Here is a 23,831-nt window from a genome sequence, read left to right as displayed (position 1 = left end):
CAAGGTGGTGAGATATTCTGTAGCTGAAGGTAATGTCAGCCTATTGATTATGAAAATATTCCCTATTACTAGGCTATTCAAAATAAAATGCAAATGGACTATAATTGTAGGCTAACTATAGGCCTATGCGTACTCTCCCAGCCTCATGGATAGAACATTCGGAGTGTAGCATAAGGTAACCAGTTCATTCAGTATGAATAATAATACTGTCCACAGTCAAAGGCGATTATTAGAGTTTGTAGACTAGATCAATTATGTACTAAAGACATCTATGTTCTCTCTTTTTACCCCTAATTGGTAGTAGTTACAGTTTTGTCCCATCGCTGCAACTCCTGTATGGACTTGGGAGAGGGGAAAGTCAAGAGCCATAAGTCCTACGAAACACAACCCTACCAAGCCAAACTGCACACTTAACCCGGAAGTCTGCCGCACCAATGTGCATGCCAAACCCAGGTAACACTGGGCCAATTGGTACCGTCTGGCTGCGACATAGCCCAGGATTGAACTCAGGTCTGTAGTGATGACTCTAGCACTGCGATACAGTGCCTTAGACCGCTGCGCCACTCGGGAGGTTAGTTTTATGTTTTTCTGCCGTGCGTAAAATGTGGTAGGCTATTAGGCTATGTAGAACGATTGTATAATAGCACAATCATTATTTTAATTCAGGGTTTTTGGGGCTCATATATAGGCATATGTGTGTGCATAAGCTCTAATATGCATATGAGGGTTCTACATGCTACGTCTTAAATGCTTAGAATGAATCATCACCTTAGATAGCACTAACCAGTCCACATCCTCCCTCCCCACCCGGAAACCATGCTTCCCACTCCGCCTATGCATCAACAGTAATATTCTCTGATTGATTGAAAGATTCAAGGGGCTATCATCGTTAAGTAAGATAACATTTAATATTTAAATTGTATTTTGAAATTAATTTTGTAACTTTGCCCCAGAAGCATTTAACTGCAGGGCACTCCCACATCATATGATGTGCCAACCTTAGATTTAGGGGACACAGTTAGGACAATTTCATCATAAAACATGTCCTTGGGAGGTAAATACAGACTTTGAACAAACTTAATGTATAAATGTGTGGTTCGGATTACAGGATGCCAGGTTATATTTTTCCATATTAAAGGGTGGTTCAGATTCAATTAGATATGTGGACAATACTTTGTTAATGGCTAGCTCAGAATATAAGCTTTCCAAAAGGTGTTTATATATTATAGAGATTAATACTTTCGGGAGCCCAGATCATTTATTTACAGTGTGTTCGGAAAGTATTCAGACCCATTGACGTTTTCCAGATTTTGTTACTTTACAGCCTTATTAAAACATTTATTCAATTAATTTGTACCTCTCATCAATCTACATATAGACTCGAAATTGAGCTCACATGCCTCCTGTTTCCATTGATCATCCTTGAGATGTTTCTACAACTTGATTGGAGTCCATCTGTGATAAATTCAATTGATTGGACATGATTTAGAAAGGCACACACCTGTCTATATAAGGTCCCACAGTTGACAGTGCATGCCAGAGCAAAAACCAAGCCATGAGATCTGGGGAAGGGTACAACAACTTTTCTGCAGCATTAAAGTTCCCCAAGAACACAGTGGCCTCCATCATTCTTAAATGGAAGACGTTTGGAAGCACCAAGACTCTTCCTAGAGCTGGCCACCCAGCCAAACTAAGCCATCGGGGAGAAGGACCTTGGTCAGGGAGGTGACCAAGAACCCAATGATCCCTCTGACAGAGCATAGAGTTCCTCTGTGAAGATGGTTGTCCTTCTGGAAGGTTCTCCCATCTCTGCAGCACTTCACCAATTAGGCCTTTATGGTAGAGTGGCCAGACGGAAGCCACTCCTCAGAAATAGGCACATGACAGCCCGCTTGGAGTTTGCCTAAAGCCACCTATAGGACTCTCAGACCATGAGAAACAAGATTCTCTGGTGACCGGAGCAATGTACAGAGAGATCCTTGATGAAAACCTTCTCCAGAGCACTCAGGACCTCAGACTGGGGCAATGGTTCACCTTCCAACAGGACAACAACCCTAAGCACACATTCAAGAGAACACAGGAGTGGCATTGAGACAAGTCTCTGAATGTCCTTGAGTGGCCCAGTCAGAGCCTGGAATTGAACCCGATCCAGCATCTCTGGTGAGACCTAAAAATAGCTGTGCAGCAAAGCTCCCCATCCAACCTGACAGAGCTTGAGAGGATCTGCAGAGAAGAATGGGAGACTCCCCAAATACAGGTATGCAAACATGTAGAGTCATACCCAAGAAGACTTGAGGCTGTAATCTCTGCCAAAGGTGCTTCAACAAATTACTGAGTAAAGGGTCTGAATACTTATGTACATGTGACATTTCAATTAATTTTTTATACATTACAAGAAATTCTAAAAACTTGTTTTTGCTTTGTCATTATGGGGTATTTATTGTGTGTAGCTTGATGAGGGGGGGAAATTAATAAGTCATAAGGCTGTAACAGAACAAAATGTGGATAAATTCAAGGGGTCTGAATCATTTCTGAATGTACTGTATAAATCACATCATTGAATGTTTCGGTAGTCGGGTTTCCAAAAGGATTCCATACTTCCGTTGTAAATATAGAAAAAAAAGGAGTTGCCTGGTAATGTGGATGTATTTTTCAAGTCTTGGAATGTTTTCAAACCATTACTGTCCATGATATCGTAAAGGTACGGATTCCACATTTGGACCATTGGGGGGGATGCAAAAGGCCATCCTCCAGATCACAAGTCAGTATTGCGAAATATTGGAGTATAGGCATGCCATTTAGATTCCCAGTCACGTAGTTTTTATATTTTGCGCCAAATAGAAATTGTGTGAGCAATACAGTAATAGGACAAAAGCGTGGCTTACATTGTTTAAGGGATATATCAATGAAGAGCACCTCATCAGTTGTTGAACATCTTTCTTCAAATTGATCATCACAGTGAGGTCAAACAATATAGCCTAACAGTAAATTAGAAGCATGTTACTCTTTTGATTAGGAGTGTTTGATGTGATTTTCGATCGCATTTGCATCGATGTCAGAGTGATTAGAGGGATAATAGAGAACTGAGTACCAGGCCATTAGAGACCTTATGATCATTAGCAGGGCCGGTGCTGGACGTTCTGCCGACCTAGGCGAGACAAAAATCTGACGCCCCACCCCTCCCCCCAATATATTTGGCCCTTGGGCCAATTTTTTCTCAGCTGAAAGTCAGAGGATCAGAACATCAATAGGCCTATGCTACAAATTAAACACAATTTTTAACACATCTGGTTAGTTGGCTATATAACCAGTTCAATGTCAATAACATCGCCTAATATTTTCAATCTGATTACGTTGATAAAATCATCAATTCCTTTAGACATCCTTATGAATCTAAGCATGGCTCTTTCAAGTTACCTTTCCACCCTGACAAAGGCTCTACTGACGCAGAAAACTGTAAGCTTCAACTGCTGGCTACTCGTCCGTTGTATAACCCAACAGCATAAGTGCTTCCCTAAGAGCTGCCTGGGTTTAAACAGAAAGAGAACATCTCAATTAATAGGGACAGAATAGAAAAGTCCATTTGGAATCTCCTATAATATTATAGGCTGCAGTTTAGCTTCATTCAGATTGTCATAGAGAGGAATCATATGCATATGCATCGGAGTCACATCTTTCGTGGGCATTTTAGAGCTTGTTTCTACCATAAGGCATCACCGAGTTTTAAGCATTGTTATAGAACACTTGATATAATCTGGATACGTTTGATGTATCTATTTCAAAATATAAAGCAAACAATATAGATCATTTTTGCCCTTTTCTTTAACAAAGGGTATGTGATACCCTCACTCAATTCGAGCCCTGGTTTAAGTCAAAGACACCAAGCCCTTCCCAGACACAGAGGTATTTAATCAATGCATGCGACCAGGACTGGAATATTTGGCTATACATCTATGGATAGGATAATTGTGTCTATCAAACAGGTAAGCTTACCACTTATTTTTTGGAAGATGAAGAAATAAATTCCAATTATCTATGTTATTCCATGTTTATGCCCATTAACATTTTTGGTGCACGTGTGCACATATTAGGAGATCCCTTACCAGGCAGAAGGGAATTTTACTTTAAACCCTGGATCGGAGACTTACATTGTTGCTATCACTATGCAACCTACTACCTATAGTAGAAAAATGAGTTTATTATTAATAATATCCCAACTGTTATCACCCATGGCTCGACCCCATAATTGTTACAATTACAATAAAATAACACTTTTATATGACATATTTAACATATATTTTAATATTCCTGTAGAACTGTGAAACAGAGTAAGATCATTTGAGCTTTGGAAACAAGTGCTTTCATAAATGCATGGCGGGCCTCGTTTCACTGGAGCAGTGTCAAATAAGCTTTACGTCAATGACCCAGCCTTAACGTATTTCGTTTATTTACATATCGAATTTGATTGTCCAACATTAGTTTCAGCATGTATTTATTTAGTCTCCAGCTAGAGTGATCTCTTTCCTCTGCTGTGGTGCTGCAAAGCAGTCAGCGATGTTTTCTCTCGGCAGCTGTCCATGGTCCTGAAATCAAATCATCTGAGTTTGCTTGGACACCAGCCCGATCTCCATCTCCTTTCCTTCGCATGACCACCTAAATAGTTTCTATTTAGGTGGTCATGCGACTTCTCGTGCGAGCTGAGGATGTGACACAGATTCTTCCAGGCCCTGGTTCCATCCCTGACCAGCGCAGATTTGCACTCGTGGGAAAAACGTTTTCAGCAAAAACAGAAGGCTCTATCGTTTTGCTTGGAATAGACAAGCCTTGGTCTCTCCACTCTCTCCTCCTCGTGCGCCATCCACCAACTGTAGTGGGCCACCGAAAACTTTCGTTGCACCTCATCTCGAGGGAAATGCCCCTCCTTATCCTGATGTGGCCCAGCCTGCTCTAACATATCCCGTAAAGATCCATTCATATATTTTGGCCACTCACCGGGATCTTTTTTTTGTCTGGGAGTCAGATTTAGCAGCAGCACCACCACTGTCATCGGGGATGGGGAGCGACGAGTCTGGGTCCAAGATAGTAGGGTTTTCGCCGGCATTGTTTGGAGGTGTGGCTGGGCCTGGTGCGACCACCTGTTCTTGTCCAGCCAGAGAGCGGTCATCATCGGTGGAAGTGCATGGCTCGGACTCCTCCTTTTTGCCCTCTTCGCTGCTAGAGTCAGCGAACGGGGGCTCGTTGTTTTCGGCGAATGAATGGTCTGTCCTCGTAGGCTTGTCATTCTCCACACCGGCTGATGGACATTACTGCACGCTGATACATTTCACCAGCGAATTTCTTTGGTTTGGAGATCGTGCCATTTTTGTCATTGTTTTTTTTTAAATATTCGCTTCCTGATAGTTTTTGTCTCTTAGACATGGTAGCAAATTGTTTCAAAATCTCTATAGATTACTTTTGGCTAAAATTATATCCACTAGTAGTAGCTAGCTAACGTTAACAGGCTAGTTAAGGCTACTGCCTTAATCAGTAATCGTCTCCGTTTCACACAAACATAAAAAAATAAATACAATAATTGAATTGGCAGATTCATTTTTATTAATGTTTCACAATTGGATAATTCCATATAAAACACACACATCACCATAGCTACCAATGATAGTGGGAGTAAAACTTCGGGAGATGCGGGAATGGGGTGGGGGCGGAAACGGAATCAAAGTAGCCGATCAGGGGCCCCGGAGGGCGGCATCCAATTGTCAAAATGCCGGCCCAAATTCAAGTGCCGCCATAGGCGAAGGCCTAATCTTGCCTAATGGGATCATTAGTGAGTTGGGTACTACCAACGCAGCAGCACCATTCATGTACACAGTGCAAAGGAGGAGATTACCGTGACTCAACGGTCATGTGTAATTTGATTGCAGGTGTGGTAGTAATATGGTCACTGCAACAGCCCCATTCATGACCCATAATCACTGTGATGAAGTTAGCCTTTGACTGCAGTGGGCTCAATCAGGGTCACACAGAGTGTTTCTTGGTAGTCTTAAACACATATACTTTTGTTTCAAAGTAGATACCTCACACACATGGTTATGGGCTTAAAATAAAGAAAACACCTGTATCATGTCAGATACAGAATTAAAATGTATTACATTTTGAGTTTGCATCCCAATATGAACCTTTATATACATCACAGAAGACTGAAATATAGCAAAACCGTTTGACATTGAAACACCAGATTTTCTGTGGCTGTTTATTAATTATGAAATTATGAAAACTATGAATAACATTCCACCCATGAGGCCACTAGGTCATTTGACCTAGTTTCCTCATGTAGGTAGCATAAACGCAACCCCATGTAACATATGGATTTGCATTAGTATGCACATCAAAAGTCCAAATGCAAAGTTACACCTCAATTTTTGACTTTTCTATTACATAAAATCGATCAGAATTCTCAAGAATGCTGAAGTCAAGCCAGCCTATTCCCTATAATGTAAACGCCATCAGAAATAACTTCATATGTATAACCGTTTGCACTCATGACTACTGGTTTCAATTTCATTTTCAGCAAACTTACAAGCAAATACTTTATGAATGTATTGTTACAAATCAACTTGCAAGGTTTCTAACCAACTAGCCTGCTAGTGTTATCCCCACCAGCCTGCTAAAGTTACGTTAGCACTACATGAGTCAGCCTGTTTCTATCAACACCTAGCTCACAGCTACATTCAAGTAAACCAAAGTTTGGAAATAGATAATGCCATCTAACCAGTTATCAAAGAAGGCTAGCTATATGCAGTTATCTTAGCCAGTAAGCTAGCCAGCTACTTAATGTTAGCTATTTAGCCAACTAGCTATTAGCCTAGCCAGACTAGCCAACCACCCCTGTTTTGGTCGGCAAGCTAGAGCCCAACTACTGGAGACCAGCTAGAACACAACTAACACAACATATACATAACCACAGATCAAAGCAAAGCAAGAGCAGAGACTTACAGATTGATGGCTGGGGCCCATTAGATGGTAAAACTTTTGAAAGCGTGCAGACTCAGTTAGCTATCAAAGCTAGGGGGAGGGGGCGCTTCACCGGCCGAATGAGAGGCAGGGAAATTCAAAATAGATAGATTCCAGATGTCTGTCGGCTAGCGCGCTAGCACTAGGGTGGAAAAAGTTACAAAACTCCCGTAGTCTACTTCACAGAGAACATGCAGAAAAGTTGACAAAACAAAAAGGAGAATAGACAAGGTACTACAAAATTAGAGCAAGCAGGTATGGTTTTCTCTTTTGGTTTGAGCCCACGTCAAGAAGGCACCAGAGCCTGCCTGCTAAAGGGTTTCCACTAGACAACACAGCCACAAAGTCTGTTAAGAGCATCCTGCATAGCCGCATGTGCTCCTTGTTAACATCACACTTCCCGTGATTTGTGGATTGTAGCTCACTACTGCCAACACTTGGTCTGGGATGTAATTACATGCTAGCATGGCTAGTGGCTAATGTTAGCCAACTTGAGCTAGCTACCGAGCTAGCATATGAATCCAGTAACACAGAGTAGATTCTCATATTCATCATTCATCATATTTTTGAGCTGTTCTTGCCATAATATGGACTTGGACTTTTACCAAATAGGGTTATCTTCTGTATACCCCCCCCCCCCCCCCCACCCCATCTTGTCACAACACAACTGATTGGCTCAAACTTTTAACATGTCACACCTGTTAATTGAAATTCCAGGTGACTACCTCATGAAGCTGGTTGAGAGAATGCCAAGAGTGTGCAAAGCTGTCATCAAGGCAAAGGGTGGCTATTTTGAATAATTTGTTTAACACTTTTTTGGTTACTACATGATTCCATATGCGTTATTTCATAGTTTTGATGTCTTCATATTATTCTACAAAGTAGAAAAAAGTAAAAATAAAGAAAACCCCTTCAATTACTAGGTGTGTCCAAACTTTTGACTGGTACTGTATTTGCTAAAAGCACACTGGTGTGCGGGCAGTTGCCAAGAGCCTTACTTATAGTCCTTTGCACTCCTTACATTTTGGGACACACTCTTTTCACGCCACTTTTCACATGATTTCAGTAATTACATTTGTTTACTTCATCTTTGTGGCTCCCTGATGAAAAAGTAACATCCATTTCTGTAATTACTGTAGGTTTAGCCAACCTGTACTCTATGGGAAGATCTCAATTGCATACTGCTCGCTTCCTCTCTCTTCGTTTCCTTTTCAAAACCCATTGGATGAGAAAGCCAGAGGTCCCTACACTCTGACCTTCTCCTCCAATGGGTTTTGAGAAGGATATGAGAAGAGAGGACGCAAGAGTATGCAATTGAGATCTTCCTTATGGTCAGCGGTGTGTTGAACAGATTCCACTATCTGGAAATGTCGTTCTCGACACTGTGTGCACGCGTATGCACACTGAAATCTACACCCACCGTGATTTTTAGCACCGCCCTACCGGCAAAATGGTGTGAAAAGAATGTGTCCCGGACCATTGTACCCGCTTCTACTCCCTTGGAACATGACATGTCCGATGTTACCTCAGATATTATCTGTCTGTCTGTAAGAAAAACAACATGTTGTGGAAAATATCATGCTTTCCTGGCACTGCTTGTTTTGTCTTATGACTGTCATAAACAAAGAGGGTCCTTGATTCTTTCTGTCTCTTTTTACTGAGAAAGACTCAAGCTTGTCAGTTGGCTGTTGTCCATGTGAGCAGCTGGAGAGAATCAAAACGAGGCTAATGGCTTGAAAGCCCACACAGAGGTAATGAAGCAGGTTTGGTCACAGGAAGGGAAGGCCCATTGTTGGCTTTTTAAACCCATTGGACTGGAGTCCCTCCAGCAGTGACTTTTCCTTGGCAGCTCTGCATAGACAAATAGATGAAAGGCTTTTAGAGGTTATCGATTTTTTTTTCTCCCACCGGTGTTGCTGGATATTCTACCCTTGAAATATATTTGGACTCTGGATGGGAATGGGGAAAAAAGCCACTGGTATTTCTGCCTGAAAACCCTTGTGATAATTGCCTTTAATGTTTTGCCTCTGCCTTCTAATGTCAAGATTGTCTGCAATTATTTGGCCATTTAGAAAAAAAATGTATATCAAAGCTGCCTCTTTGCTGCTTTATAGCCCAATTTTCTTACCCACTTTCAAATGTCATCAATGTAAAATATGCTGTAATTAGATACATTTTCCCAAGAGATTCCATTATAAATTGGGTGTGGCGCCAGTCCAATGATAAGGAAAGTATCTACCCCATGATCAATCAAGATATAAACAAATTGTTCCCCTAAGGTTAGTGGATTATTCCTTCGTCAGCACCACTAATGACTTTAATGAAGGTAATTACGCACCGTTGTGTGGATCAAATTGATTAATCGTGCCTGTGTCGCTGATCTATCCTCCTGCTATTACTACATGCGCTCCCAGCCCTTTACCTTTAGGGCTACCTCAACCACCAATTCCTCCCAAACACGTACAGCTGTTGATAAGTTATCATTCATCTCAATTCTCCTCTGTGTAATGAGTTGCGTAAGAATCCCTCCCATGTATCACTGGGAATGAATTACAGTAGCAAGTTTGATTTGCAAGTCAGCGATTTTGGCTATGTATGGTCAGTGCATTTAAGGCTGCGATTAAACTAATGCATCACTTCTCTACAAAACTGCATTCCCCCGGCCAGAAAAAAAATAATGAAATGAAGAAGTAACATATCTTCTGGCTAATAGACTTGCCTTTATGCCTAACCACCTCTAACCCTGACATGTCTTTGCTACATCACCCCAAACTATGATCTTGAGTTGTGCAAACTGTTTAGCTTAGGATTGTGGAACGGAACAGCCCGGTTACATTAGGCTTGGACACAGAAAGCACTTATGATGTACTGATGTGCTTTAAATAGGCTCAAAAAGCACTTAGGCTGAGAAGTGCTGACACGTTCTGGCCTTCTGTCTGAAATCTGAGACGTGTCACTGGGAATATATAGGTTAGTCTGTGGTAGCATTGGCTTTGGTTGTAGGCTAATAAGTCTTTGTTGTTTCTCTTTGTCTTTGACTGTTCTACACTTATGACTGAATACTGTTTTTCTCATTTTCTTTTTCATGATTCCTTCTAAACAGCCTTACCTATAGTACAAACACATGTACGCACGCACGCATGCACACACACACACAAACACACGTTCAACCTAGAGAGAGAGCTGGCAGAGACATTACCTAATTTCACAGTTGACCCCATTTAGGCCACACCCTCAATTAGTTCCTCAGCGGACCACTCAACTGGCAGCGCCCAATCAATAGTTAAAGCTAAGAGCATGTACAGGAAAAGTGATATGGATCCCAAAGCTGCTACCAGTGTGCAGCCTAACCTAGGAGCCCCAACAAAGTAATCAACTGGCTGTTTGACCAGCAACAGCCACTGACAAGCCATTCACCAGGGATCGCAACTCAGCAGTCTCGCCTCTGATGATGTTATTTTCCCATTATCATCAATAATGGAGAATCTGAAAGTGGTTCCGGGAACGGACTGAGAACAAAAATCGGCCTGGGCAGACCTTTGTTTTTTTTCTCAAGGCCCCCGCACGGCCCATCTTTCCTTGAAGCCCCCATTATTAGCCAAATAATGGTAATTTTCCGCAAAAAAAGGAAAGAACAAATAAATAAATGTAGACAGGCCCACTAGCCTAAATAAAGAACCAGCCCTTCTGGCATTTGCCAGAACTGCCCTATGGCCAGTCTGCTCCTGTTCCCTGATAATACCTGGGCACTGGAAGCCCAGACAAATTTGATTAAATGAACCAACTACTGATTTGTAAAGTGGGATGTGATAGTACAGTATACATGATCTGGAGAAAAGTTTGACACCTCCAAACAATTAAGAAATTGTACTAACTATTGTATCCGCTGACAGTATCCACGTCTCCTGAAAGCTAACGTCACTATCACGGTGACACTTTGAACTGTTTGACAAATTAAAGGCCACTGTCATGTGACATGCATTGGCAATAGTTGTGTTCTTACACAAGGATATTTGTACAGTGCATTTTTAAACTATAACATATACAGTGGCTTGTTAAAGTATTCACCCCCTTGGCATTTTACCTATTTTGCTGCCTTACAACCTGGAATTAAAATAGATTTTTAGGGGGGTTGTATCATTTGATTTACACAACATGCCTACCACTTTGAAGATGCAAAATATGTTTAATTGTGAAACAAACAAGAAATAAGACAACAACAAAAAAATTAAGAAAAAAAACAGATTCTCCAGCTCCACTTCAATTAGATGTTGAAGACCACTGTACATATGCTAGGTGTGAAAGAAAACTGTAGAAATAATGTAGAGGATAACTACTTTTCCTGTAAGTGAAATAAATTAATCAGAATCCAACTCATCTTGATTGCTTAACCAAAACAAGCTTCAATAGCAGAACTAGGAGCTGGGAGAAAGTATACCAGGCAGAAACAATGGCTAACAGAGATGTTGGCATTCGCTGGGCGTTGCTCAAGCAGTGTTCGAAATGTGAAACGAGTTGAAGGGAGACGGTGACTGTACCAACAGGCTTCCCCTGGATGTCTGACACCTGGGAGCTGAGGAAATGGGAGAGAGGGCTTTTTGGAAAAGCTCTCAACCTTTACATCTTCACAGGCAAAGAGAAAAGCGGTGGGGTGATCACAGGAGGCCATTTCTTAAAACAAGCATCATTTTCCAGCAGCCTTGTCTCTATTACTCATGAACTGAGCTGAGGACATTTCGTGAATACAGCTCAGGGAGCCGGGAACATAAGGCTATGGGGATAAGCTGACAACTAACTTGTGTGGGATACAGGGGGCCCTGTTCACTGTCTTCCCTTGCAGAGAGAACGCATGTATAATTATTGGGAAATTCAGTTTCTTTATGTGTTAGATTGTAAACATTGCTCTGCTTAGAACAAACTGAAAGTGCATTCTTGCAGTGCAAGGAAGAGAATGTTTTTCCTTTATCACGAAACACCGGATTTTACTTATAAGGGTCTCCGATTTTTCCCAGGTTTTAGTTGGTCATGTACACTACATGACCAAAAGTATGTGGACACCTGCCCATCAAACATCTCATTCCAAAATCATGGGCATTAATATGGAATTGGTCCCCCCCTTTGCTGCTATAACAGCCTCCACTCTTCTGGGAAGGCTTCCCACTGGATGTTGGAACATTGCTGCGGTGACTTGCTTCCATTTAGCCACAAGAGCATTAGTAAGGTCGGGCACTGATGTTGGGCGATTAGGCCTGGCTCGCAGTCGGTGTTCCAATTCATCCCTAAGGTGTTCGATGGGGTTGAGGTCAGGGCTATGTGCAGGCCAGTCAAGTTCTTCCAAACCGATCTCGACAAAAGGGCCTTCACTGTTGCCACAAAGTTGGAAGTACAGAATTGTCTAGAATGTTATTGTATGCTGTTGCGTTAAGATTTCCCTTCACTGGAACTAAGGGGCCTAGCCACAAAACATGAAAAACAGCCCCAGACCATTATTCCTCCTCCACCTAACTTTACTGTTGGCACTATGCATTGGGCCAGGTACAGTAGCGCTCTCCTGACATCTGCCAAACCCAGATTTGTCCGTCAGACTGCCAGATGGTGAAACATGATTCATCACTCAAGAGAACCCGTTTCCACTGCTCCAGAGTCTAATGGCGGCAAGCTTTACGTCACTTCTGCCGACGCTTGGCACTACGCATGGTGATCTTAGGCTTGTGTGTGGCTGCTTAGCCATGGAAACCCCTTTCATGAAGCTCCAGAGGAACAGTTCTTGTGCTGACGTTACTTCCAGAGGCAGTTTGGAACTCGGTAGTGAGTAATGTAACTGAGGACAGCCAATTTTTACGCACTGGGCGCTTCAGCACTCGCCAGTCCCATTCTGTGAGCTTGTGTGACCTACCACTTCGCCGATGAACCGTTGTTGCTCCTAGACGTTTCCACTTCAAAATAACAGCACTTACAGTTGACCGGGGCGGCTCTAGCAGGGCAGCAATTTGACGAACTGACTTGTTGGAAGGGTGGCATCCTATGACGGTGCCACGTTGAAAGTCACTGAGCTCTTCAGTAAAGCCATTCTACTGCCAGTGTTTGTCTATGGAGATTGCATGGCTGTGTGCTCGATTTTATACCCCTATCAGCAACGGGTGTGGCTGAAATAACAGAATCCACTAATTTGAAGAGGTGTACAAATACTTTTGTATATACTGTATGGTGTATGTATTTTCTACTCAACTGATCGAATGAGGGAAAGAATAGCCTGCAATCTGTGTTTGATGCAGCCCACAGAATACTCCCCTGCCAAGATGGGAATTGGAGGTTTCTAAAGGCTGCGTGAGTCTGTGAGGTGCTTGTCTTCCTCATATTAAAAGAAGAACAATTTATTCAAAGAAGCATTTCTGTGTCTACAGAACGTATTGAAATTTGCTCATGATAAATTAAATAATGGAAAAGGCCAATAAATGAGGTTTGCTGTGTATTTTCTTTGGCTGACATTTCTGTTCGTCGTCTTATCAGCCAATTGCCAATAATTATTATCAACGTGAAATAGTGGAGGCAATTTGAAAGATAAACACCTTCTGTGGATTTATAGTTTTTGCATTTTTGGTATGAAAATGGCTTGTTTGGAACGTTGACCACACACATCCATGTTGAATTTGGTATATTTGATATAATAAATGAGACAGCATATTATTGCTATAATGCCATATTTCCAGAGAGGTTTGCAGATAAATCCAATCATGGTTTTAAGACACATTCCTAAATTCCGTTTGTCATTACAGCTCATGTTTATACATTTCGGTTTCAACATTTTCTGTCAAAATTCACATTTATGTAGGCACAGTGGAGGTTCAATTGTAATAACATGTGCAGTTATCTTTCTGATATTTTCCAGTGTTCAGGTCCTCAAACAGACAGTGTCAATTCTTGCTGCAACAAAACAAAAACAGTTGGCAGAAACGGGTGGTAATTTTTGTAGTTATTAATAAACCTCCATAAAATACATTTCTTTCACTGTGAAAGGAAATAACAAGGACTACTTTTTCCTCACTCCAGTCTGTAAAGGTCGGCTATTTTAATTCTCACTGAGTGGCCTAGTACATTCTCATGGGTTGTGTTAGATACAATCCAAAACCTCCTTTTTAACTTCTAAATAATGCTAATAAGGTGTAAAAGTTGATAGGGAAGTATACATGTACTGTATTTTAATGAAGACACCAGTTGGAGAGGTGAATACGGAGTGATATAGTTTTCAAGGTCTACCAATGTCCTAATTGCTCCTTATTCCCTACATAGTGCATTACACCCCTTTGGACCCTGGTCAAAAGGAATGCACTACATAGGGAATAGGATGCCATTTGGGTGGGACATAGGCTCACAGTCCTCTGATTTAGATGATCCACTTGGTGGTCGGCGAGAGGCAGTGTAGTAAATCAGCTTCATTACAGTGGAATTGCCCAGAAAGGCTAAGCAATAAAGCCAAATTGAATAAACAGGTTTCATTAAACACTTGATATGCATCAAATGAACGGGCTGTTTTAATGTAACGCGTCTCACTGGGTTTGAAGATTCCACCTGAGATTGATGAGGCTGAAAATAATTTGGTGCAATCTGGGATATTTACAGATGTCATAACCTGTCTTTGCAACCAAAAATGTGTCTGTCAATGTAAGACTTGGTACAGTTCTCCAGCCCAATCCTTCAGTGTAACCTTTTCCTGCAGTCAAATGACCTAGTGGTCACGGGTGGAATGCTATTCATATTTTTCATAATTTCATAATTAATCAACATTATTTCCAAAAACCTGCAGAAAATCTGGTGTTTCTATGTCTAACAGTTTTGTTATATTTCAGTCTTCTCTGTTGTATATAAAGTGTAATATTGGGATGTAAACTCAAAATGTAATACATTTCAACTCTATATCTGCCATGGTACAGGTGTCTTCTTTATTTTAAGCCCATAACCATGTGTCTGATGTTTACCCCCTTTTTCTCCACAATTTTGATCTTGTGTCATCGCTGCAACTACCCAACAGGCTCGGGAGGCGAAGGTCAAGTCATGCGCCCTCAGAAGCATGACCCGCCAAACCTCGCTTCTAAACACCCGCCCGCTTACAACCCAGAAACCAACCGTACTAATGTGTCAGAGGAATTGATGTGTATACTTTTGCTTCAAAGTAGTTTTGTTTAAGACTACTACGAAACACTCTGTGTAACCCTGATTTAGCCCACTGCAGTAAACGGTTAAGTGGTGGGACTGCCATTGGGCTGACACACAAATCCCAGATTGTAGCTTTTTTCAAACAACATTTGAAGAGAGACAAAAGGGCTGTGATTTTCACTTTGCCAGCTCTTTTTTGCTGAGTAGAAAGATTTAGGCCCTGTTTTTCACCCTCCCTTCCATCATTCCTCATTTCCTCTTCCTCCCTGTCAATTGAGTGAGTGCAGTAACCACAGTGCAGGTGTCAGGACCTTGTCTGGGGGCCAGCACTGACAGAGAAACACACAGAAACACTGCAGGAAAAAATACCTGCATCAGACACATTGTTTGCATCACAATACCAGGAGCTACGTTTCCTCTACACCAGGGTTCTGCAACTGGCTTGTCCGCGGCCTCCCAATTTAAAAAAACAAAAAACTAAATTGACATAAAACTGTAAAAAGATCGGCAAATCAGCTTTCAAGTGATTTTAATTTGGAAATGTGTTCCACAGTATTATCACGCATAATATAGAGATATATGTGATTGTATACAAATGTAAGCAAGGTTTGAAGTGATTATGTGTTAGTCATCTGTTTGGGCTTCTTGTGGTCAATTTGCCGTCTATAAATGACGTGTAATTATGTTCCCACCCCCCTGACTATCTGCTCAAGAAAAAAAATCAGCCCGCAAATTAATCTAGTTGATGATCCCTGCTCTACACAGAGGTGGCCAGTCTTATCTAGACGTGGACAGTGGGGATGCAGACATTTGTTCCAGTCGAGCAGTAGGATACACCCGATTTAACAAATCGAAAAGTTTATATTGAAGATTATGATTAGCTGATTAGTTGAATTATATGTGTTACTGCTTGGCTGGAACAAAAACATGCACCCACACCGGCCTTCGCAGAGTTAAATTGCCTACATCAGATTGCCTACCTACGTCATCATTCTAAGTCATCCCCTCCCTGAGCCATCGACTTAACCTCAATACTATAGCCAACTGCGATAACACCACAGTTCCTTATGAATTGCTATTTGAGAGTCAGAAAGAATATGGGTCATCTCTCCTTTCACTGCTTGCAGTCTTCTAAAGTGCATTAGCACTAATAAGACAGAAGCCCACATGATGTAAATCAGTGTAGTTAAAAAGCCTGTGAAACAGTGAGCCTAAAATACACTCCTGTATCACTGCTTTCAAAGACTCTACTGTACGTGATGAGATCACGCATCACATGAAAGTCATATTAGTCAAGACGTGTCAACGCATGTCCAGATACATGTAAATCTTAGTCCCTACCCTCTTTATCTCTCCGACAAATAAGCGATGAAATTTGAATTTACAACTGGGAAATCATTTTAATTAGCCTAATTAACAGCCCTGGGGCATGTGCCTTCTGAAACAGCCCTGGTTGTTATTTTCCTTGTCATTTGAATAATCACTAATTGGATGAGGTGAGCAGGAAAGAAGTGAGAAGATTGCATTAGATTGCAATAGATTACATTAAGCAAATTAAACAGCAGGGATTTTATCAACCAAGGATATCTTTAAAGTCACCTTTAAATTGACATGTTTTGATGTACAATAGACCTTTCAGAAAGACAGGATGCCAAGATGCCATCAATGTAACATTATAGACACGCCTTACATCATAGTGTCCTTGTAATAAAGTATGTCAAATTGCTTATAAACGACTTGCTAGGTTTGATACTGAAAGATCACTACTGAGCACTATATATTGTAACTGCAAGTACACACTGTACATATTTTGTGCTTGCTGATGACATTTCATTAGTATCAAAATAAAGTGTATTGAAGTATAGCTCCTGTAGGCAATAACTATACATGCGAGCATAATCATACAGGTAGCCTATTAGGCGGCAGGTAGCCTAGTGGCTAGAGCGTTGGGCCAGCAATCAAAAGGTTGCTGGATTGAATCACAGAGCTGACCAGTATCCAAAAGGTTCCTGAGCTAGCCAATAACCGAAAGGTTGCTGGATTGAATCCCTGAGCTGACAAAGTAAAAATCTGTCGTTCTGCCCCTGAGCAAGGCAGTTAACCCGCTGTGCGCCGTGAATGTCAATTATGGCAGCCCCCCGCACCTCTCTGATTCAGAGAGAGGTTGGGTTAAATGCGGAAGACACATTTCAATTGAAGGCATTCAGTTGTACAACTGACTAGGTATCCCCTTTCCCTTTATGCAAACTGTTCTGTAAAATATCCAAGGTAAAACAGACAGCAACAAGGCTTGTGGTCCCTAAGCAATTCAAGAAATCAGTTTCTCATTGAGATCTCCGATAGACCACAATGAACTGCAACAACTAGCAGACCCAGCAATATTCTAGGACCATATTTCACCATGGTTCACCAATATTTCACCTTTATGTCTTCGTACACTAAAATGAAAGTTCCCTATTTTCAAAAGCCCCCAATATGGGCACGAGACATGGTCCTTCACATCTTTTTTATCCGGCTCATTTAAAAAAAAAATACAGTATGTAAAAACACCACTGGAGATAAAACTCTCCACTATAACTCAGTCTATGCTTTAGACATTTTGTTTGCCTCCCAGTTGTGCTGTCTATCTGTCAGGATTCAGACAAACATTTCCCCCTGTTGTTACTGGTGTCACTAGTCCATGATTTGGTCGGACCCAAATCATATGTAATTATCTTATTAAGTAATTCATAGCGCTTTATTAGATGTATACTAAATAGATTACTGAAGTATTCAAGAAATGAGTTGTTTTATCTATCAAGTCCAAGCAGGAATGCATGACACAAGATATTTTGATGTGCAACCAAATCCAGTGATTGACATGAATTATGGGTTGACAATTAGACTACAGTTGCTATATTTTATTGTCAAAATAGGACTCCAGAATTTCCTGATTTTTTGTTTTGTTCACTAGAGATGAAACATACATATTTCTGTGCACTAATACCGTAGGCTAATTCATTTGCGGTTCAACACCTGAGGAAGTGGAAACTCAAAAAACATGAACTAGATTTCTAACTCTAAATATATTACCCTTTGCTAGTTTCCATGTATTCTTCCAACAGTAAATGCAATGCCCTAAAAAAACATTGCAGTTGTATACTACTACCCATGAGACCTACAGGCCTATACTCTCTCAATGGCCGATGCAATTATTATACGGAAGAAATGGCAGCAGTTTTATGGGCACCCAACCAATTGTGCTATTATGTGTTTATTTTCGCATTATTTGTAACTTATTTTGTACATAATGTTTCTGCCACCGTATCTTACAGCAAAAAAATAGCTTCTGGATATCAGGACAGCGATCACTCACCTCGGATTAGACAAAGATTTTATCTTCAACAAGGAGGACGCACAAGACATTCTCCAACCACCCCACAGGGCCGACATCCCCGTTATTTGCAAGAGGAAGCGACGCAGGTACAGAGGACAAAGAGCCGGATGCCTGGTCAGGGCCCGGAGAAGGCGAGAGGGGAAGCTGCCATTACCGTTAATACTACTCGCCAACGTGCAATCATTAGACAATAAGTTAGACGAGGTACGATCACGAATATCCTACCAACGGGACATCAAAAACTGTAATATCCTATGTTTCACGGAATCGTGGCTGAATGACGACATGGATATTCAGCTAGCGGGATATACGCTGCACCGGCAAGATAGAACAGCACACTCCGGTAAGACGAGGGGGGGCGGTCTGTGCATATTTGTAAACAACAGCTGGTGTACGAAATCTAAGGAAGTCTCTAGATTTTGCTCGCCTGAAGTACAGTATATTGTGATAAATTGCAGGCCACACTACTTGCCTAGAGAGTTTTCAGCTATACTTTTCGTGGCTGTTTATTTACCACCACAGACAGATGCTGGCACTAAGACTGCACTCAGACAGCTGTATAAGGAAATAAGCAAACAGGAAACCACTCACCCAGAGGCGGCGCTCCTAGTGGCCGGAGACTTTAATGTAGGGAAACTTAAATCAGTTCTACCAAATTTCTATCAACATGTTAAATGTGCAACCAGAGAGAAAACAATTCTAGATCACCTGTACTCCACACACAGAGACGCATACAAAGCTCTCCCTCGCACTCCATTTGGTAAATCCGACCACAACTCTATCCTCCTGATTCCTGCTTACAAGCAAACATTAAAGCAGGAAGCCCCAGTGACTCGGTCTATAAAAAAGTGGTCAGATGAAGCAGATGCTAAACTACAGAACTGTTTTAGTATCACAGAGTGGAATATGTTCCGGGATTCTTCCGATGGCATTGAGGAGTACACCACATCAGTCACTGGCTTCATCAATAAGTGCATCGAGGACGTCGTCCCCACAGTGACTGTACTCACATACCCCAACCAGAAGCCATGGATTACAGGCAACATTCGCACTGAGCTAAAGGGTAGAGCTGCCGCTATCAAGGTGCGGGACTCTAACCTGGAAGCTTACAAGAAATCCTGCTATGCCCTGCGACGAACCATCAAACAGGCAAAGTGTCATTACAGGGCTAAGATTGAATCATACTTCACCGGCTCTGACACTCGTCTTATGTGGCAGGGCTTAAACTATTACAGACTACAAAGGGAAGCACAGCCGCGAGCTGCCCGGTGACACGAGAAAAAAAAAATAAAAAAATCCAGAAAAACGCATGTCAAAAATGTTAGAAATTGGTTTGCATTTTAATGAGGGAAATGGGGGCCGTCCCCAGGTGGTGAGGGTTGGTAGCAACACATCTGCCACGCTGATCCTCAACACTGGAGCTCCCCAGGGGTGCATGCTCAGTCCCCTCCTGTACTCCCTGTTCACCCACGACTGCATGGCCAGGCACGACTCCAACACCATCATTAAGTTTGCAGACGACACAACAGTGGTAGGCCTGATCACCGACAACAACGAGACAGCCTATAGTCTGGAGGTCAGAGACCTGGCCGGGTGGTGCCATAATAACAACCTATCCCTCAACGTAACAAAGACTAAGGAGATGATTGTGGACTACAGGAAAAGGAGGACCGAGCACACCCCCATTCTCATTGACGGGGCTGTAGTGGAGCAGGTTGAGAGCTTCAAGTTCCTTGGCGTCCACATCAACAACAAACTAGAATGGTCCAAACACACCAAGACAGTCGTGAAGAGGGCACGACAAAGCCTATTCCCCCTCAGGAAACTAAAAAGATTTGACATGGGTCCTGAGATCCTCAAAAGGTTTTATAGCTGCAACATCGAGAGAATCCTGACTGGTTGCATCACTGCCTGGTACGGCAATTGCTCGGCCTCTGACCGCAAGGCATTACAGAGGGTAGTGCGTATGGTCCAGTACATCACTGGGGCTAAGCTGCCTGCCATCCTGGACTTCTACACCAGGCAGTGTCAGAGGAAGGCCCTAAAAATTGTCAAAGACCGCAGCCACCCCAGTCATTGACTGTTCTCTCTACTACCGCATGGCAAGCGGTACCAGAGTGCCAAGTCTTGGACAAAAAGGCTTCTCAACAGTTTTTACCTCCAAGCCATAAGACTCCTGAACAGGTAATCAAATGGCTACCCAGACTATTTGCATTGTGTGCCCCCCCAACCACTCTTTTTATGCTGCTGCTACTCTTTGTTTATCATATATGCATAGTCACTTTAACTATACATTCATGTACATACTACCTCAATTGGGCCGAACAACCAGTGCTCCCGCACATTGGCTAACCGGGCTATTTGCATTGTGTCCCGCCACCCGCCAACCCCTCTTTTACGCTACTCTCTGTTCATCATATATGCATAGCCACTTTAACTATATCTACATGTACATACTACCTCAATCAGCCTGACTAACCGGTGTCTGTATGTTGCCTCGCTACTGTATATAGCCTGTCTTTTTAATGTTGTTTTTATTTCTTTACCTACCTATTGTTCACCTATTGTTCACTCTATCAGAACTAATTTTGCATCGGGGGAGAGGAGAGTGTCTCGTTCATCACAGCAGCATGTCCCAGTTCCCTATAAAGTACATTACTTTTGACCAGAGACCTATGGCCCTGGTAAAAAAAAAAGTAGTGCATTATGTAGGGCAATAATGTGCCATTATTCAATGGTTTAGTGGCCATTTAGTGAAGCATGTGGGACAAATGCAGGCTACCCATTAGGTTATACTACAGTGAGAACAAGAGCAATTGGCCCGCTGCTAAGTGAGATAAAAGGTGGAAGGGGAATACATCTAATACATACAACTTTTTCATGACTTCTGTATTGCATGTATATGGTAAAGGGATTTCATTTTAGAGTTTAATGATGTGGGCCTGTCTATGATCTTGTTCTGTCAAGCACTCGCCTAATTTAATGGGCTACACCTGTTGGGTGTGCAAGACTCATTACAGGTCGTAGATGTTAAGAGTGTGAAGGTAAAATTGAGGTTGACTTTTAAATAGAACTTCTAACATCAGGTGAGAGTAAATACACTTTTATTCATATTTTAAAGGAAACAATAACAACAGCAAACTATATGGGCATATGATGTGTATACAATCTGTATTCAAAACACAAATGCTTATTTGATATCTGATCTCGTATGGTAGCATCTAATGGTTTATAGATCTGTTGTAAGTATATTTATTACCATGGAATTTTCACTATTTTGACCGATGGCAATAGGCGAGTTCATTGGCAGTATAATGGTAGATGTGCATATACTGCCAGTGTACCAGATGGAGGCTACCTTTGCTAAGAAAAATACGCATGAAGGCGATACCGTTTTCGGCTGTGAAAGTAAAACTGTTTAGGTAAGAATCTTTCCACGATTGTTTGTCTCAACACTAAATAGGCCGAAGGGGAAAATACAGTGATTGTCATTGCAGAATTTAGAGCCCATGTTGCAACTTTGTTTGTTCTGAGTGAGTTGCTATTTGTTACTTTCGTCTCCAGGGAAAATGTCTTCGTACGCGGGCGGTAGCTCGTTCGGGAGCGGGTAAGAAAAAGGGTAGGAATGGTTGAGCTCGGGATCCGTGGGTGAATAACCAGGGAGCTCGATAGACGGGTGGCCCCTGCATTGTACTTCCACACCTGCCTCGTCGAACACGTGAAATATCCCCAAGTTAATATAGGAAACCGGTTGGAATTCGGACACGGTGAAGTCTTGCTCCTCACTGCAAAGAATATCCCCCGCGCTCTGCCTATGTGATTGCCTCCGTCTGTAAAATTGCGCTGTTTTGTACCTTTTGATGATCACCAAGTTCATAAGCCCAAGAAGGCATTCCAAAGTGCTAAAAATGGTCGAGAGGACTAGACTTTTCTGATAATCCTTCAGTTGGTTGCAGATGGTGGTTAATTCCACAGAGTCTATGTCTAGGCAATAATGGGAATATTTGCGCTCCACAAGAGACACAGTGTCCCCGTCCACCACTGCGCCGGAGAAAGCGGTGAGAACTCCCAACAAAAACACCAGGATACCCATGAGAAAGAAATTCCGACACCCGGGCTTCCCTTTGCAACAAAGCAGCGCAAAGCCCAGCAGCGCCTGCCCTAGTCCGACCAGTATCCCCGAGTAGAAAGCCCCAGCCGCGGTCGACAGGTGAAAATGCACTTTTACTTTGGTGCCCAGCGAGATGCATTTGAATCCGACAACAACTTCGCTCACGGCGCAGACGAAGAGGAGGGTGCTGGACACGATGGTACACAGTCCTTTCCCACTCAACTTCATTATATTCCTCCTCTACCACTCCCGGTCCCTCTCCCTCCTTCATCCTCCTTTGTCCTCCTCGTCAGCCCGTCTCGAAGCACTGTCAGATTGTGACATGATACGCCGGTGACTGCAGTTCAAAACTTGGATCTCCTGAGCTGCGTGCTCTCTCCCGCTTTCCCGCTGCTTCAGGAATGGATTAATTATTGATAGGAAGAGCGCGTTCCTTCTGCGGTAGCGACCCCCGAAATCCAACTGAAAGGTAATGTTCACCCTCATGACCCTGCTCGCCCCCCCATCCACACTGTTATGCAAGCATCCACATCTCCAAACGCGGTTCGAAATGATTATGGAGGACGACTAGCTCAAACCGGTGGTTATTTCCACGTCGTGTGATTGCGATCATACAATGAGTGCTAAACAGCATGCGGCAGTGGAGTGGCGCTAGGAGCGCAGAATAACTATTCCGGGGGAAGACGGAGGGGAGAAGGACGCTTTTAAATTGCTCAGAATCCCACAGGCTTGTGGCACAAAAGCAAATGGCCATACTGGCTGCCCACTCTACACCATTACTCCTTTGGCTAAAGTCATATCCAACCTGACTCGTGAATAATTGGTACCAGACACACAATGGTGTGGTTTTGCTTTGAAAATAAAACAAATAGCCCCATGCTTTTTAGTCTGGGTCCATTTTAATTTCAACCTAGGCACGTAACATCATGTCTGTGATTTAAGGCATTACTGTCCACATAATGTCGTTCAGGCAGGCGCAGGTGTCCAATCATAATCAATTTCTAGACTGACACTGAGATGACGGGATTTGTTTTTGTTAGTGACAAGATTTAGTGCCATATTAGTTCCCATTTGTAGGCACCCAGAGTCTTGGGACAACTTTAGGGTGTTGGGAATTTAGCTGCAAGTTGGTGGAGAGCAACATTAAATTCAAACATTGTACAATTAACCTTGGATCTACTG

At 42.3% G+C, this 23,831-nt stretch overlaps 1 protein-coding gene across 1 annotated transcript; it reads right to left on the bottom strand.

Annotated features, from left to right (window-relative positions):
* Window positions 1-21,631: 21,631 nt before the first annotated feature.
* tmem271 (transmembrane protein 271) lies at window positions 21,632-23,505 on the bottom strand. The gene has a single exon (XM_045723840.2). The coding sequence runs from the start codon at window positions 22,875-22,877 to the stop codon at window positions 22,080-22,082; it is 798 nt and encodes a 265-aa protein (XP_045579796.1). The 5' UTR covers window positions 22,878-23,505; the 3' UTR covers window positions 21,632-22,079.
* Window positions 23,506-23,831: the final 326 nt, after the last annotated feature.

Source organism: Salmo salar, chromosome 09 (genome assembly GCF_965601325.2).
Source record: "Salmo salar chromosome 09, fSalSal1, whole genome shotgun sequence".
Taxonomy (NCBI): Eukaryota; Metazoa; Chordata; class Actinopteri; order Salmoniformes; family Salmonidae; genus Salmo; species Salmo salar.
Note: the sequence above shows the minus strand (reverse complement) of the source record. Positions and strands in the feature narration are given on the sequence as shown.

Excerpts from the sequence above, each read along its gene's own strand:
- tmem271 (XM_045723840.2), bottom strand. The coding sequence starts at position 22,877 with ATGAAGTTGAGTGGGAAAGGACTGTGTACCATCGTGTCCAGCACCCTC.